Raw genomic sequence first — 19,282 nt, forward strand, 5'->3', positions numbered from 1 at the left:
GGAAATCTGTGCAGGCAAACATGCTGGCTACCTGCTGAACTTTGCTGTTGAAATGCGATGACAGCACCAGCATCAGAGGAATGTGGACCTTCTGCTCGGAAAACAGCTCAACTGCAGGACAAAAGAAGAGCACAGGTCTAAAAATACCCCAGCAGATGTCCCACTGGGAAAGGCACACGGGGGGTCCATTCTGAACGTGTGCATAGCTGTCTATGAATATATTAAAACATGCATCAGAGATGATAAGAAAGCACAAGCTACACTCTTTCAGTGGTCATAACTCACCACAGTGATCCGTATGGGACAGAAACAGGAGGTCCTGTATGATCTGGACCATGGTGCCCAGCTGCTTCCCCTCTTGAAGATTCAACCTCACCAGCAGCTTCTTCAGCCTGATCCCTAGCTCCTCTTTATCAGCCATGCTCTTCTGTATCTGACATCAAACAGAAGCTTAACCCCCTTCTGATACTCACTGACCATTATCATCTGTTTCACAGCGCACGAGCTCTTCTGCCATGTTTATGCAAAGCAGAACATGAGTTATGATAGAGTAAAGACTGAAATGACTAGGCTTTGGTTCCCGATTTCATTCTCGGCGGCGAAAAGAAGAAATCTCGGTCATGTTCGCGGCTGCGTTATGAATCATATGACTGAAGAATTCACAAACTTCCTGTTTGAGCACAACAGAGTGAAAGCAAGCGGAGGAGGATTGAGCGACTGCCAAAGCAAAGGCACCGAGAAGAGCGTCTTGGTTACAGAAGAAGAACGCAGATATACCTATTTTAATCTATTCCCATGCACATGTAAGGAGACTCGTATATTATTCATTTTTAATACGCGTTAGCTATCGCTACAGTGTGTCTATGTGTGCATAGAGGAAGTTGTGCATTTTCTTGTTTTATGAGTCGATATTATAAAACTATGACTTTAACAATAAAAACAGCTTTCTTAAGCATTCATCTAAACGTAAAATCTATTTCGCGACACTTAGTTTCGATGTATTTTGCTGTATCTAATACATATGCAAGCTTGAGATATCGCTGCGTTTACAGTCGATGAAACATTTTACACTGTACGACACACTAAATGAAGCGATTTCGCTAGCTTGCTGCATAGAGCCTCTTTTATTTGAGGTTTGTGGCGTGTACCCGAAAAGTCGAATTCATTTAAGAGAATCGGTTCGTTCGAACGATTCTCTTCAGCGAACCTAATCCAAAAGTGATTCACTGATACATTGTGCTCAGTTTATAAACGTCATTTAATCTTGTGTTCATGTGGTAAAATACACTGTGTTCCACCACGATATGTTAAAAAAGCGTTGTACAGATAATACAAAACGTCTGATTCAGTGGTGTAGTGGTGCCTGGAGAAGTGGGTATACTCTTAATTTATGCCCCCAGTTTTTTTTTTTTTTTTTAAGCAGCTCTGCAAAGGATGAACTACCAAAAACAGTGACATGTAAAATAGTCTTGCATATTTAGTTCACTCCAAAATGGGCCAGTAATATTTGCACTCTGTTACTTAACTACTTCTACTTGAGTAAGGATCATTATGAAAATAATATTATCCACAGAAGAGGTGCAGATTTTGCAATTAAAATAAATGTATAAATAGACTGCAGCAACTGACATTTTGTCAGAATCTCCAGTAAATTACATGCTATTTTGTTTAGTTGTCTGTTCAGAATTGTGGGAGAATTGTGATCCCTATTTGAAACAAACAAAAAAATCATGATTCTCAATCATTTAAGAAGTTAGAAATATAATAACTTTTTTTGTCTAATTGACAGGTTTTATTATTGATTATTATTGCTTATTTATTATTACCACTTGCTTTTAATTGGCTGAGAAATCAAATACACTGCTGGACAATAACCAATAATTTAATATTTTTCCAGAGTTTTCCTAATGAGTTTTATGATTTGTTTAGCCTAATATATAACTTTTTTTTTTTTTTTTTTTTTTTTTTTTAAATCACAAAATAAGGCAGAAGTTATATTTTATTGCCTAGTACTGTATCTATTGCCAAGTGTAATAAATGCTATCGATTAGCACTGCATTATTCAGAATCAGATGCTTTTTTTATTGGCACTAAGTGTAAATAGCGATAGATTCTATTTACACTGTTAAAATAGTAAGATGTTCTGCTATTTATACTACTTATTGCAAATAGTGGCAATTATCTGCACCTCAGTATTGTAGTACATTATAAAACAGTACGCAATAATAACGTACTGAGTGTAAATGTAATTTTAATTCAAATTTATTAAATGGATGCCACCTTATTGGGACAATAAAGCCCTCCCTACACCTACCCTAACCCTACCCGATACTTTATTTTCAACTTTTTGATTATTTCCTTCATTTTTATTGAAAATAAATGCCTTTCTGATGCGATATGAGATTTGAAAAGGGGAAAAAAATGTTTGGCAAAAGGTGGAATCGAACTCGGGTCGATCGCGTCAAAAAGCATGCGCCTTACCATCTACGCCACCGAAACTGATGTTGAATTTACTTCTTTTTTTATACTTGACTAACCCAATCACACGTTAGTGGGCGGAGTTAATGTAAATAGCCTTTGCCAACAAGATGGGCTATTTGCACTTAGTGTAAATAGACACTCCGTTTTTGATTACCTGTAGATGACTTGGAAAAACACACACAAACCATAATGTCGCAATCATGCGTTTACTGTCTTCACGTTTCTTTTTATTCAGCTTAGCTACAGTAGAGATGGCTTTGGCCACAGCGATAGCTGGATTCTTACACGTCGTGACTCGTAAGTTACTTCTATGAGGCCGTTTCAGGGATATCCGGCTTCGAGTATAAATGAAACATACACTGCATGAGTGTGTTTACGTCTCATTCCTGACCGCATAACTGTCTTTACTGGATGTTTTTAGAGAATATTTGCGCATATTCACATGCGATTGGATTAGTTAATCATATGCTGGACTGTCGTGATTTGGCTAATGCAGGACACTACTGAATGGTGCGCATCAGAGGGGATTTAGAAGTGGGTATACGGAATGCCGACTGATAAAGAAGTGGGTATACGCCGTATACCTGCGTATACCCTCCACTACACCACTGGTCTGATTCATAAACAAACAAGCGGTTCAACTGAGTCATTACCCGGAACCGATTCAACGGAACAACTGCGCTCGCGAATCACTGCGAATCACACAATAACCTAGTTGTTTGTATATTTTCCACAAAAGTCAGATTGATTTTGCGGTACAGTACATGTGTTATAAATAAACCCCTAATAAAGATCTCTAGACATTTAAAGAATTGATTTGTAGATGTTCATTCACTCTTGTGGTTTGAGGTGTGTGCAATGCCAACGTCATACTGGGTTGGGTTACATGGCTTTTGTTAATGTTGATCATGTGATGATCTCAAGGTGTTTCCTTTGTGATTTAGGAGACAATGTGCATAAGCTGCAGAGAATGGAGGAGCTGATTGGAGACAGGAGAGTTGAGGACGAGAGGAGCTTGATAAAGACCCCATCTGATGTCCAGGCCAACACTCAAGATCATGACTCGCCCACATCCACACATCAGATCCGGTCTGCCCAGTACGGCTCTCCATGTTTCGTCTACACCCTGGCTTTTTTCTCAGCTCTGGGTGGATTCCTGTTTGGCTATGATACAGGAGTGGTGTCTGGAGCCATGCTCCTGCTCAAGAGGGAGATGAACCTCAGCCCTCTGTGGCAGGAGCTGCTGGTGTCCATCACTGTTGGTGCCGCGGCTGTTTCTTCCCTGGCTGGAGGGTATCTCAACGGGCTCTACGGCCGGAGGATCTGCATACTGCTCGCCAGCTTCATCTTCTCTGCTGGAGGAATCATCATGAGCGTCGCACAAAACAAAGAGGTTCTTCTGTGTGGGAGGCTTACGGTTGGGCTTGGGATAGGTACGTTTTATATATAGTAAAGCTGTTTGAATTCAGTTTGTGTGCCTTATCGTTTTTTTTACGTCCTGTGTGTTTTAGGAATTGCGTCTATGACCGTGCCCGTCTACATCGCTGAGGTGTCCCCTTCTCAACTCCGAGGTCAGCTGGTCACCATTAACACTCTGTTTATCACCGGTGGGCAGTTCATAGCTAGCGTGGTGGACGGGGCCTTTAGCTACCTGCCCCGTGACGGCTGGAGGCGAGTAAAAACTGAAATTTTACCTCTTAAATCTTCTTTTTAAGATTTTACAGTGCTACTGGTATATGTTTGCCACCCATGAGGTCTGAATTGTTTACACTGAGTGGCCAAGATGCTGCAACCCAATAAAATATGTAAAAAAAATTAAAGTTTTATTAATTTACCATAAAAATAATTTAATTTATTTTTAAATACAATTTATGAATCAAAAAATCAAAGTAGGCACACCATAGCTCCTTAAAAATATTTATTTTAGTTCTCACCGCAGGTGACGTTTTGAGCTTAGATGCGCTTCATCAGACAAAAATATATGAAAATAATATTTAATAAGTTGTCAATATTAGTTCAAAATATACAAAAATGAATCCAGTGGCACATGCTGCTTGGGGAGAGATGTGTTGCGTCTTATTTTTAACATATCACATTTATTGATATTTTGAATTAGCTTTTATATTCAGTTTTCATTTGAAATTTTAGTAATTTTGTTTTGTGCTTTTGTCATTTTATATATATAGTAGGGTTTTTTAAAATAAATTTTATTAATTTGATTACTTATTTTATTATTACTTTTTTCAAAGAATAATTTCTTAAAGCATCATTAGCATCATTTTAATTAAAGTTTTCATCTAACTAATAATTTTCATGTATTTATATTTTACTTTATTCCAGCATTATTTTAATGAACAAAAACAATTCAAACGGTTTTAGTTTTAGTTAACAATAAAAACACTGGTGCTATTACTTTTCTGAGTGACTGAGTTAAATATAGAGTATATTCAATTATATGTATATACTCTGTATAAAATATTTATATAAAACAACAAAAATTGACAGAACACCTCAGCTACTGTTTAATAATAATACCCTGGCAACTACTATATAGCAATCAATATAGCATTGCTACAAGTATAACCGTGCTACTGGTTTTGTGCTCCAGGGTCACATATTATATTAAAAAAAAGTCATATTCAGACATGCTACAGGAAAAGTAGAGAATTTGAATGTGATGTAAAAGTGTTTCACAAGAACCTTGTTTTGTAATCATTTTTTGAATAATTTTTGTGTTGATGTATAGGTATATGTTGGGTTTGTCAGTTGTTCCTGCTGCGCTGCAGTTCCTGGGGTTCCTCTTCCTCCCAGAGAGTCCTCGCTGGCTCCTACAGAAAGGAGATACCCAGAATGCTCGGCTGGTGCTCAGTCGAATCCGCGGCGGTGTAAATGTGGATGAAGAGTATGAAAGCATACGGAGCAGCATTGAGGAGGAGAAGATTGATGCTGGAGGTGAGATCATCCAGAAACCTGCAAATATTTGAAATTGGGTTTTCTAGGTCTTAGTGATATCAGATTTACCTTTTTTCGAGTGAATCATTTACATTTATATTAATTTAGCAGAGGGTTATCCAAGCAACTTAGAAATGAGAAATACAATAAAGTGATTCAACCTTATTGTTCTTTATTGCCCTTTTGCAAGAAAATTTGTCATTGATGAACCAGAATCAAAATAATTTTTATAAAACGTAATCAAGTAATCATAAATGACTAGAAATTAAGTTGTCAAAACTGTGTAAACTCTATGATAATTGAATACAATGATGATATAATTGTGACTGATTGATGGATTGATTGGTTATCTTCTAGAGGGTCCGGTGTTGTGGCGTATCCTGACGTTCGCTCCAGCACGTCGTGCTCTGATCGTAGGTTGTGGCCTACAGATGTTCCAGCAGCTCTCGGGAATCAACACGGTCATGTAGGTTACTACAGCGCATTTGAGTCCATTTGACTCCCTGGTAATATGACTAAAGACCCGTTCACACCAAGAACAAGAACTTTAATGATAATTATATTAGTGTCCACAGCACGGCACAATAACATTCTGTTTATTATAACTGCTGTCATTTTGTTATTTTAAATGCTGTAGCTCTTTAAAGCAGGATGGATTCTGATTGGATGTCAATTTTTATCGTTCATCAGCTGGAAAAATAGTTCTGAAAGTAATTCCATAGCTATCGTTCCTCTGTGGCGTTATTGTTATAACTGTGAAGTGGACTACGCCATTCTTGTGGAATTAGAATGATAATTACATCTTTATAGTTATGATTGGAGATGCACCGATATATCGGCTGCCAATATTTATCAGCCATTATCGGCCAGCAATAAACTAGCTAGTATATCTTAATGTACTGTATATGTTTTGAACTTTGCTCATGTGAAACATGATCAGAACAGTAATATTTTTTAATGACAAAAGTTAAATAAGTGAGGAAGTGACAAATATCGGTATCGGAATCAGACAGTAATTGTTTGTTAAAATCGGTATTAGTATCGGCCAAAAAAATCCAATCGGTGCATCACTAGTTAATGTTATTGGTATTGTTAGCATCATCGTCCTTTCTGTGAATATAAGGCTACAGTATAATTCAGAATTGAATTGTAGCTTTTTTATTTGACAATACTGACTTTTTTCTCCCAATTTTCAGAGAAAAAGTCGGAATTGTGAGATATTTAAACTCGAAATTCTAAGAAGAAAAGTTGTGACAATTGTGAGAAACGTCAGAATTGTGAGGGGAAAAAAGTCACAATTACCTTTGTATTTTTTCTGTGGTGGAAAGAAAAGCAGAATTGTGAAATGTAAACTTTATTTTTTTTTCCACAGTTGTCATAATTGTGAGAATTCCAAGATACAAACTCATAATTGCAAGAAAAAAAGTCAGGATCATGAGAAAAAAGTTGCATTTGCATTGTGAATCGCAAATACCTAATAATAATAAAAAAAACAACGGATGTGAATTCAATTGTGAGATGACAAAAGTCAGAACTAACAATTTTGAGAAAAAGGTCAGGACTGTGAGGGGAAAAAGTCGCAATTACTTTTTTTAATTATTATTCCGTGGTGGAAACAAAAACAGAATTGCGAGATGTAAACATTTTGTCTCACAGTTTTGACTTTTTTTACTTGCAGTTTTCAGAATTGTAAGAAAACTCATTGCGTGATACAAACTCATAATCGCGAGAAAGATGTCCGAGTTGTGATAAAGTCACAGTTACTTTGCTACTCGCAAATGCCTTGGGGAAAAAAAAACGGAATTGCAAGATGTGACCTCAATTATGAGTTTAGAACTTGCAATTATGACGCATTAACCCATAATTCTGAGAAAAAGTCAGAATTATGAGATAAAAAGTTGCAAGCTTCCATAGTATACTGCATTCTCATTTAAGAACAGTACAGGTGCATCTCAATAAATTAGAATGTTGTGAAAAAGTTTCATTTTTTTCTTGTAAGTTATTTCAAAAAGTGAAAAAGGGTATCTCTTGTTCTTTGAAACCACAATAATGGGGAAGACTTCTGACTTGGCAATGATCCAGAAGACAAACATTGACGCCCTCCACAGAGGGTCATTACTGAAAGCTGTGGCTGTTTACAGAGTGCTGTATCAAAGCATATTAAATGCAAAGTTGACTGGAAGGAAGAATTTGGGTAGGAAAAGGTTCACAAGCAACAGAGATGACCGCCAGCTTGAGAATACTGTCAAGCAAAGCTGATTCAAACACTTGAGAGAGCTTCACAAGGAGTGAACTGAAGCTGGAGTCAGTGCATCAAGAGTCTCCACGCTCAGACGTCTTCAGGAAAAGAGCTACCAAGCCACTTCTGAACCAGAGACAACGTCAGAAGCATCTTACCTGGGCTGTGGAGAAAAAGAACTGGTCTGTTGCTCAGTGGTCCAAAGTCCTCTTTTCAGATGAAAGTAAATTTTGCATTTCATTTGTAAATCAAGGTCCCAGAGTCTGGAGGAAGAGTGGAGAGGCACAGAATCCAAGCTGCTTGAAGTCCAGTGTGAAGTTTCCACAGTCAGTGATGATTTGGGCTGCCATGTCATCTGCTGGTGTTGGTCCACTGTGTTTTCTGAAGTCCACAGTCAACGCAGCCATCCAGGAAATGTTAGAGCACTTCATGCTTCCTTCTGCTGACAAGCTTTATGGAGATGCTGATTTCATTTTCCAGCAGGACTTGGCACCTGCCCACACTGCCAAAGGTACCAAAAGCTGGTTCAATGACCATGGTGTTACTGTGCTTGATTGGCCAGCAAACTCACCTGACCTGAACCCCATAGAGAATCTGAGGAAGATGAGAGACACCAGACCCAACAATGCAGATGACCTGAAGGCCGCTATCAAAGCAACCTGGGCTTCCATACCACCTCAGCAGTGCCACAGGCTGATTGCCTCCATGACACGCCGAACTGAGGCAGTAATTAAAGCAAAAGGAGCCCCTACAATCCGTGTATCATTCGTCCTTTCCATTTTCAATTGATAAATGAAAATCAAAAAATGAAAATCTGATAGTTTTTTTTGTTATTTGATTTTGAATCAGAAACGAAAAATGAAAATTGTCTTGTATCTCATATTTTAAAATTTCGTTTTGGATCAAAAATACAAAATTGAAAAGGGTCCACACAACAGAATCTGTTTTTAATATTTAATTGCTGGGTTGTGCGTCACCCGGAAATTTTTCTGCGAGCAAATAGGCAGGCTTGTGTACCCCCTGGCAGTTTTTCTGTTATTGTATTACACTATAATTGTTAATAAAGCTTAAAAAAAGAAAAAAGTTAGCGACACTATGGCAGCGCTGGAGCCACACTCCACATTAATCATGGAGTTGTTCAAAACCGGTATGACACATGCTGAAATTTCCTGCACACTGAAGCAGATGAATATCGTAGACTGCTCGGAAAGAAGCGTCAGAAGTTTTGTGTATCAAAACGCGCGTCTTCGATGTGTGATTTCCTATGAAACGCGCGTTCTTGACGCGCTTTGGAGTCACCAAAAACGCGTTTCAGGATTTTTTTCTTCTAAACTTTGTTTAAGGATGATTCTCAACTATGTTATAAAATATATAACAAAATTATTTGATATACCATTTTGTTTTATGCAATATGTCTGTAAAAATTTCCATAAACTGGTTTTCCCATTAAACACAGTGTATCTATACTGTATCTAATTTGCATATTAATGTGTTGCTGTTGGGACAGAATGTTGAAAAAAGAATTATCATAATGAGAGTAATAATTGGCCAGATTTTCATAACAATATATAATATTTCATAAGAAAATGTATATATATAATTTATTTTTCTATTCAATTGTTATGTCTCCCAAAATGCACAATAAACATACTTTTAGTCCTGGTGTCCTCCACAGTGGACATGTATGAAATAATGTCCTGTTTCATAACAGGAAGTCATATTTGAATTTGAAAACCCATAACATTTTCTTGAGATGTTGCTTTATGACAAACAATTAGAAAATTATTCAGATTTAAATGACAATTACAAAATATAATCATATTTCCATAAGGATGTAAAATGTTTCACTAAATTAAATTGAGCCATATTTAAAGACATAGGAGAGGGAGTGGTCCTGGTGAAACTACCAATCATTTAGTATCTCTGTAAAGCCCTGAATGTGCTCTGTACAGGACATCCGGACTTACAGCTCTAGACATGTGAGGTCTCAGAGAAATTCACTGAAATAGAATGTCCACTACAGAGGCAACAACCAGTGCTCGAATTGAATCAAGTCTTATGGGGGGTCCCCACCATCAGACTTTTTTTTTTTTTTTGGTGGGGGTTAGTCTCGCAATATACAATTTATACAAAATAAACAATATATTTGATCATAATATGCATAACTATATACTATTTAATGTTGCATAACAAAGAGAGATAAGCTACTATTCTTCTTTTAAATGGCTTACTCCAAGTAAAAATGTCTGAGGGACCCCCCCAAGTCTATTTTTTACTTCTTATGGGGGGTCCCTAATGCCTTATGGGGGGTCCCGGATCCCCCCAGCCCCCCTTCAATTCGAGCAGTGGCAACAACTCCATAGCTGGGTCTCAGGAGGATATTGTGCATTTTGGGAGATAATCCCAAAGCGCGCGCTAAGAACGCGCGTTTTCATGGCAAAACGCGCATCCATGACGCGCGTTTGCTGTCAAAGCTCACGCTTTTGACGCGTCAGTGTGCAATCAGACGCCCGAGCAGGCGTTTATGAATACTTTGGGTTTCCATAGTTTTCCCTTTAGGTCGTTTCCAGCACAAAATCTTCTGACGCTTCTTTCCGAGCAGTCTACGATATTCATCTGCTTCAGTGTGCAGGAAATTTCAGCATGTGTCATACCGGTTTTGAACAACTCCATGATTAATGTGGAGTGTGGCTCCAGCGCTGCCATAGTGTCGCTAACTTTTTTCTTTTTTTTTAAGCTTTATTAACAATTATAGTGTAATACAATAACAGAAAAACTGCCAGGGGGTACACAAGCCCGCCTATTTGCTGCAGAAAAATTTCCGGGTGACGCACAACCCAGCAATTAAATATTAAAAACAGATTCTGTTGTGTGGACCCTTTTCAATTTTGTATTTTTGATCCAAAACGAAATTTTAAAATATGAGATACAAGACAATTTTCATTTTTCGTTTCTGATTCAAAATCAAATAACAAAAAAACAATCAGATTTTCATTTTTTGATTTTCATTTATCAATTGAAAATGGAAAGGACGAATGATACACGGATTCCCTACCAATTATTGAGTGCATATACAGTAAATGAACATACTTTCCAGAAGGCCAACAATTCACTAAAACATTTTTTCTTATGAAGTATTCTAATTTGTTGAGATAGTGAACTGGTGGGTTTTTGTTAAATGTGAGCCTAAATCATCACAATTAAAAGAACCAAAAACTCAAACTACTTAAGTCTGTGTGCATTGAATTTATTTAATACACGAGTTTCACAATTTGAGCTGAATTACTGAAATAAATGAACTTTTCCACGGCATTCTAATTTATTGAGATGCACCTGTATGCGAAACCATATGCAACAGTGTGAACTTTCAAAATTAGTATGCATACTGTGCACCTTATCCACACTGTGGAAACAGCAGGAGTAGTGTGGCAGCATTGGTACCCATTGTGAGGTCTCAAATTACCGATATAACAGTACTGTCTATTTTAAAGTGCCCCTATTATGGGTAATGAAAGGTTCATATTTTGGTTTTGGGAGTCCCCAACAACAGGTTGACATGCATGCAAGGTCAAAAAACACTTTCATTGTCTTTTAATATGCATTTATTTTTACCTTACTTGCTCAACGATTCATTTTACAAGCCCCTCCTTTGCGTGACGCTAATTTGCGGTGATTGGTCTCATTTTCATTTCATCATGCCTGTAATGTCTGATAAAGCAGCATTTGTGAGCACACTGCTGCTTTGTGTACAGCGTGACCGGGGAAACCGCTATTTTTACCCTCTAAAAGCAGCACCTAGTGGGAAAAGAATAAATTAGCATTTTCATTCAGACCAAGGCAAAAAGACCAACAAGTGGGCGGCAATATGCTAATGTTTCATGTTGACGTTAATGTGAAACAGCTTGGGATTCGTTTTAAAAACGACTCATTTCAATGATGCAGTCGAGTCTTTCTTTTGCGAAACAATAACTTACACGGTGCACTTTCAGATTTAAAACTTTGCAGGATGTTTTCAATCACTTGTGTTACACACTGCATGAATGGTAATTTTCAAAAATCCATAGTAGGGGCACTTTAAGACCCTCTGAATGCTGCAGGTACTACAGCGCCACCATACTGCAGATGTCTGGAGTACAGGATGATCAGATGGCCATCTGGCTGGCTGCTGCCACAGCCTTCACCAACTTCCTGTTTACTCTGGTAGGTGTGTGGCTCGTGGATAGGGTGGGCCGCAGGAAGCTGACTCTGGGCAGCATACTAGGTGAAGATTGAAACACAGCCGTTGACACGGGTCCTTATTAACAGACTGAAGTATGTACAGTATTATTGTTATGACGGTGTGCTATGAATTATTCAGGTACTGCTGTAAGTCTGATGGTTCTCGCTGCGGGTTTCCTGCTCTCGGCTCAGGCCTCTCCACCCGTGACCTTTCACCCTAATGACCCCTCCCTCCACAACTCCACCTGCATTACATATGGGTGAGTTTTGCTTTTTAGAAGGCTAATTTGACTTTGGGATTATACCCGAATAAGGTCTATGCAAATAGGAAAAAAGGAAGACAATAGGAAGACAATGAAAAAACAGTACAATATATTTGAAGATAACTTCAGATATACAAATATAAAAGTAGTTTGAGAAGTTAAGAGACTCAGTTATATCATCTACAATACTTCTGAGAGGGAACATGCTCACCTTTCTCATTCTTCTCTGATTGGTGGAGCTCTTTTCGGGATTATGGATAGTCTAGTTCTTTAGCCGGAATTACACTATTAATCAGTTTTATAAATGTTTAAATCACACTTGCTTGTGGCTTTTACAGAAGCTTATATTAGCACTAAAAGGGATATTCCACACACAAATAAAAATGTTGTGATTGTTAACGAAGTCATACAGATTTACGGTGAGTAAAGGATGACAGAATTTTCATATTGATGTGAACTATCTATTTAATCCCTTTTAGACGTTTTATATGGAATCAATTATTAAAATCAATCTCTCTGCGGAAATACTTCAGGAGGTTGTGCTCCATAAACTATAAATGTATTTTGAATGTGCTGCTTGACATATATAAATATGGAGTTTAATCTGGAGTTTGTTTCTGTACATTAAAGGTTCTGTGAATCCTGCATGTTGAATCCAGGTTGTGGTTTCTGTTATGGTAAGAATGGCACAGCCGTGGTTGAGTCCTCATGCATGCCTGTGGACGCGGCCAGCACTGAAGCAGCTGCAGCGGGCAGGTGATACTTCTACTGTATGCAAGTCTCCGGCCTTGTCAAAAAGAAAGTGTACATAATTGCACCGAATGTGTGCTTGTGGTGTACTTCAAGTGTTAAAAGTATATTTAAAAAAAAAAACTTAATTATTATATTAATGAAATTGGTTCAAAGTAGGTCTGAGCTTAAAGGAACACTCCACTTTTTTTGAAAATAGGCTCATTTTCCAACTCCCCCAGAGTTAAACAGTTGAGTTTCACCGTTTTCTGGCGGTAGCACTTTTAGCGTAGCATTGAATCTGATCAGACCGTTAGCATCTCGCTCAAAAACAGTGTTGGGGGTAACGCATTACAAGTAACGCGAGTTACGTAATATTATTACTTTTTTCAAGTAAGTAGTAAAGTAACACATTACTTTTTTTAATTTACAAGAAAATATCTGAGTTACTTTTTTCCCATTTATAGACTGACAGTCAACATGCTGAACATGCTGTTACTGTAGTTCTGGACTAAATGTGAATGTGCATGAATTCATCCCACTCGCAAAAAACAGATTTAGTATTCATCAAAATGAATTAAAACAGTGAAATGCAAACTCAGAATATGACGCAAACCTGCAATAATTAAAACTAAATGTTGCAAATTTAAACTAAATGTTAATCTTAAAGTTGAATTAAGTCTTGTCTTGTTGATGTCTTATTGAGGTGTTCCAATGGCACGCAGGAGAGTGCAGGTGTATTCTGGGCCTATAACTACTGCCCAACATCTTACTCCTGGATTGTTCTGCTGGGTCTCATTCTGTATCTGGCCGCCTTTGCTCCAGGTGAGCGTTTTCTCAGTTCATTGGAGCTTAAAGTAGCTGTTAATGATCATAATGCCTGATGACAGTTTGTGTGTTGGAGCAGGTATGGGTCCTATGCCGTGGACGGTGAACTCTGAGATCTATCCGCTGTGGGCTCGGAGCACAGGAAACGCCTGCTCTGCTGGGGTCAACTGGATGTGTAACGTCTTTGTGTCTCTGACCTTCCTCCATGTGGCCCAGTACCTGACATACTATGGTACAACACACGCACAACCCTGAAAAACATAATAATGTTTATGTGCTATACAGATTCCATCAGCAGCTAAAATCACTAGGTGGTTGCTATGCAGTTGCTAGGTTGTTCTGGGTAGCTGTGCAGTTGATAGGGTGTTTGGGTGGTTGCTAGAGGGTTGTTTTACAGTCGACGGTGTTCTAGTTAGGTGGTTCTTTTTAAATAGGCCTATATTATCATGCAGTTGTTAGGTTGTTTTGGGTAGTTGCTATGCAGTTGATTCAGGTGTTTATTGCATGTTGTTTTGCAGTTGCTAGGGTGTTGTTGTTGGGTTGGTTGCTAAGGTGTTTGGTGTTTGTTGCTATGCAGTTCTCTATATTGTCCTGGGTTGTAGCTTGCATGTTTTGTGTGGTTTCCAGGGCATTGCTAGTGTTTCTTGAATGTCTGTTATTATGTGGTTGCTGGGTTGGTTTGGGTGCTCTCTGGTTGCTAGAGCATTATTTTTTGTTTCTAGGGTGTTCTTTGTGTTTGTCAGGGAATTTCTGAGGTTGTTAAGATGTTCTGAGTGTTTATAAACCTGTTGTTATAGGCCTATAGCTACTAGGTTGTTCTGGGTGGCTGTGTAGTTGATGGTGTGTTTGGGTGGTTGCTAGAGTGTTGCTGTACAGCTGATGTTGTTCTAGTTGGGCAGTTCTTAAGTATGTTATCATGAAGTTGTTAGGTTGTTCTGGGTAGCTGCTAAGCAGTTGATGGGTGTTCATGTGTTTTTCATGCCGCTTTGCAGTTGCTAGGGTGGTGTTGTTGGGTGATTGCTAAGGTGTTGGGTATATGTTGCTATGCAGTTTTTTTTGGTTACTCTGTAATTGCTAGGTTATTCTAGCCAAGTTGTTACTAGGTGTTTTTTTTTTTTTTTTTGGTGTCCTGTTATGCAATTTTTATATTGTTCTGGTTGGTTTCTTGGGCATTCTGTGTGGTTTCCGGGATATTGTTAGGGTTTCTTGTATGTATGTTGTTGTGTGGTTGCTGGGTTGGCTTGGGAGGTTGCTAGGACATTATTTTGTTGTTACTAAGGTGTCCCGTGTGTTTGTCAGGCACTTTCTAAAGTTATTAAGTTGTTCTGAGTGTTTATAAACTTGTCATGCAGTTGCTAGGTTGTTCTGGGTAGTTGCTATGCAGTTGATGATTGTTTGGGGGTTTGCTAGCATGTTGCTAGGGAGTTGTTATGTGATTGCTTGGGTGTTCTAGTTAGGTGGTTGCTAAGGTTTTATGTGTGTGCTGCTATGCAGTTTTTAGGTTGTTCTGGATTGTTGCTTGGGTGCTCTGAGGTTAGTTGTCGTGTGTTGCTATGATATGGTTGCTAGAGCGTTTGGCTCATGGAGCTTAATTTATAATCACAGCACAAACAATGCTGTACTCACCAAAGTTTAATACATAAGTTTAGAGGTTTGTTCAAATCACTTACCCTAATTGTAGTAAGTATGCTTCCCTGCAGGGGAAAAACGCTAAGACCAGCCTAGGCTGGTTTTAGCTGGACTTCCAGCCTGATCATAACTGGTTTGCAGCTGGTTATAGAGGGTTTTGACCATTTCTTTAGCAGGCCGGGCTGGGAGACAAGCTGACCAACCAGCCAACCAGCTTAGGCTGGTTTTAGCTGGGTTTTTGACTTATCAAACACCACAATTTCACAATAATCAGTTAATAAAATAAACCGAATATGATCTATACTTGTATGGGGACTATTGCTGAAATGTGTTTATTGTAAATGAGATTATATTTATTTCAGTGTGAATGTCTCCTTTGTCCAGGTGCGTTCTTCCTGTACTCTGGTCTGGCTCTGCTGGGCTTTGTGTTCGTGGTGGGCTGTCTGCCGGAGACCAAGGGTCTGCGTCTGGAGGAGATCGAGTCTCTGTTCGGGAGACAGCTGTGCAGCTGTGGAGCCGGCGGCAGTCAGCGCATTCATTACAGCCGGGTAAAGGGAGGAAACTACCGCTCTGATGAAGACGTTACTGATGATGAATAGACACTGATGAAGATGATTCGTGGTGTGGGGGATGCTGTGGTTTCCATTCCAGAGATTCAACGTTCTAGTTGACTCATGTTTCAAAACCGCAATTGTGTCAATTTAACTACATTGATGCTTGATAAGCATCAAGATATCATCTGATATTTCTGCGGTGATCGTATTTGCACATGTACAGATTAGTAGTGGTATAGGCAAATGCGTCGTTTACTTAAGTGAAGGCTGTCTGGAGCCATGAAAACAGGAAGTGAGATTGTGATCCAAATAAGAGCTCTGGAGTGTGACCCATGTGCATATACTTTTATTAAACTGGGCAAATAGACTTAGCTCTTTTCACAGCGTATAGAGCTGTACATTCATCTTTCTGAAATTCTGATACTAACCACGGAGTGCAAATGTCGTCTTAAAGACCCTTATTCTCACATTCAAAATAATTTTATACACACGCCGTCTGAACCCTGAAATTAAAGGAATAATTCACCCACAAATTCTGTCCCCCTCACGTATAAGGTACCGTTTACCCCAAAATGAAAATTCTTCTTCATTTACTCACCTCCTGTCATTCCAAAAGAGTAAGCAAATATATTTTAAACAATGTTGGTAACCAAGCAGTTTTGGGTCCCATTGACTTACATGCAATACTATGGACCCGAAACTTATAAATGATGACAGATTTTAAATTTTTGGGTGAACTAACACTTTAAGGATCAGCTCATGTTTGTGTTTCCATACAATGACCATGAGCTGTAAAGCACCAAAAAAGCTGTTTATTAAAAATAATACATTGAGAGATTGCCGCAAGCTGATATAAATAATGGCAGCGTTTTGGCTGAACTATTCCTTCGGTGGACTCGTGGATGTGGTTTGAGGATGCGGGCTCGTGGTGGTGGTGGCTGATGATTTTGTAGACTTGTTATTGTTGAATGAAGCGGCAGTGTTTGATGTTTTAGCCCCGTTTGGAGTTGGGAGCTTTGCACGGTGCCACTTTGGAACCAGAGAGCAGAATTTCCTACATATCAGTGAGTATCAGTGATAATCACTGCAAATACAGCTTTATCAGTTGTTTGATATTTTTTATAAACTGGGGAACAGTTTTAAATGATGATTTTAGTAGAGTTTCAGTCTACTTCATGTCGTGTGGAAAAACTCATATTGATCTCACATAAGAGATTACGTCAACTTAACCCTTATTACTGATGTTTTTTGTATTTTTCCTCTCTCTGCTGCAGTTGCAGTAATGATGACCTTGTTTGTGGACTTGAAGATTATTAATTCATAATCAAACTGAAGGATGATAGCATGTAGATTAATTTTTGATTTAGATTCTCTACTTTTTTCAGTAGTTTTGATATCATTTTCTCAGGTACTACACTCTGAACATGATTTTGGACCTAATTGTACAGGTATTATGTTATTGGAGTAAAATACTCTTTCGGTCTTTCTACTTAAAAATGTGTTTAGTGCTGACAAGCGATTAATCGCGTCCAAAATAAAAGTTTTTGTTTGCATAATATATGTGTGTTCTGTGTATATTTATATAAATACACACACATACAGCATCTATTTTGAAAATATTCACGTCTATATTTATATTCATATAAATAAATACATTCAATATATAAAATAACATTTCTCTGAAATGTATACATGCATGCGTGTGTATTTATATATGCATAATAAATATACACAGAACACACACATTATTTATTACAATTTGTTTCAAATCAAAGGTTTCTATACAAACTTTTTTCATCTGTGTGCAGATTAATTTTGTTCTCATTTTCAAAAGTAGGTTTTGGTACATGCATCAAATTAGATTGTCGTTTTTGCTTCTGGTGTTCTCAATATTAAATGAAAGACCCGGTACTCAGTCAATCATTGAGGCAGTTTAGCCACATTTTAATATTTAACTATTGCTCCTGAGAAGACTCTATGAAGTTGCTGCTGTTAATGCTGTATTTTCAGATGAATAAATGTTTCTGAATGCTTCTTAAGGTGGCTGTGTCCGTCTCTTGTAGAGTTTGGTGGTCTCGGCTCCGTCAGGCTGAAACCTGTTCAGTGCTGTCCCGGTCTGACCCTCTGACCTCTGTACCCCTCATTTAGCCCAGAGCCTAGCCTCTCTGTTTCAATAACTTTATTAAATATTGTGGGAATGTTTGAATCATTACTGTATTTTCACATCACTGAGACGTCCATGCTTTCAGAGTTGAGTTAATAATTTTTTAATGACTTCATGATGTAATCGAAAGACAAAAGTCCAACAGAATGTATAATAAAGATTCACAAAGAAACACATTTTATCATAAAGGGGGAAAAAAAATAATTTTTGATTGAGTTTTCACAATCTATCTTATTCAATTTGCTTAACATGACCGTTTCATACTAGACTTGTTCACATTTATACATTTAGAAGGCACTTTTATCCCTTATAGTTACTAGACAAACAGCATGGATTCGTGTCTCAAGGGTGAGGGAAACTGAAGTGTACTGTACTTCAGTGTGTGTCTCTGCTCTGGTAATGTGAGAGCGAGGAACTGGACACTGCAGTTTGGCAGGAGGTCAAGACACTCGAGCTGCAGGGCTGAACTGTGTCACCTCTGTTAGCAGCACTCGTTCCAGCTGAAAGTGCTTCGAGGTGCTCAGATTGAGAACTCGCCTGCTTTTACTACAGTACACTCCCCCGGACCCCCTTACTGTGGAAGGATTTCCCATCAGCCTGTAAAACGTGCTTCGGTTAATATTTAAATGTAGATGAAATAAACCAGTGCTATTGTAATGTTTGAATGCTTTTGGAAAACAGATGTGATGAAAATCAAAGCATTGCCACACGAGAGCGCACAACACCACTGCATCAGATACAGCATGAGCACAAACAGAATGCTAATAGAATATGCTATTTTTATGGTATTTATATTTTTATTTGGTAAAGTAGTTTTAATGCATTAATTAGGCCTTATAATGCACCTTAAAATACATTGTATGATTTCATGAATAATTGTATCCACAGTTATGATAAATTATACATTTGCTACACCTAAACATTATAATGCATTAAAACACATAACAAACAAACCTTTAAATATTATAATGCACTTAACTTATGATTATTTTATGAAAAGATATAATGCATTACAACATATATATATATATATATACTGCTGCTTGTACTGCGTAGATGTATTTTAGTGCTGTCAAATGATTAATCACATCAAAAATATATGTTTTTTATTTACATTATATATATATATGTGTGTACTGTGTATATGTATTATGTATTTATAAATACATAATACATTTACATGTATTTACACACACACACACACACACACACACATATATATATA

The 19,282-nt window shown here is 37.9% G+C and overlaps 2 protein-coding genes across 2 annotated transcripts in view; one reads left to right on the forward strand and one right to left on the reverse strand.

Moving 5' to 3' along the window:
• The window catches only part of LOC306868295 (leucine-rich repeat serine/threonine-protein kinase 2-like), a 39,846-nt gene extending 39,194 nt beyond the window's left edge, over positions 1-652 (reverse strand). The window contains exons 1-2 of the mRNA XM_079414406.1: positions 286-652; positions 32-111 (exon numbers count right to left, since the gene is read on the reverse strand). Coding sequence (XP_079270532.1) covers positions 32-111; positions 286-421 — 216 coding nt within the window. The 5' untranslated portion in view covers positions 422-652. The remainder of the gene's footprint in view (positions 1-31; positions 112-285) is intronic.
• slc2a13b (solute carrier family 2 member 13b) lies at positions 57-17,976 on the forward strand. The gene is made up of 13 exons (XM_079414603.1): positions 57-803; positions 3,426-3,914; positions 3,993-4,152; positions 5,228-5,433; positions 5,791-5,899; positions 11,770-11,933; positions 12,030-12,150; positions 12,784-12,909; positions 13,589-13,707; positions 13,790-13,942; positions 15,724-15,887; positions 16,889-16,957; positions 17,168-17,976. Exons 2-13 carry the CDS (start codon positions 3,452-3,454, stop codon positions 17,174-17,176), a joined length of 1,863 nt encoding a protein of 620 aa, XP_079270729.1. The 5' UTR covers positions 57-803; positions 3,426-3,451; the 3' UTR covers positions 17,177-17,976.
• Positions 17,977-19,282: the final 1,306 nt, after the last annotated feature.

This window comes from Barbus barbus (assembly GCF_936440315.1).
Source record: "Barbus barbus genome assembly, chromosome: 50".
Classification (NCBI taxonomy): domain Eukaryota; kingdom Metazoa; phylum Chordata; class Actinopteri; order Cypriniformes; family Cyprinidae; genus Barbus; species Barbus barbus.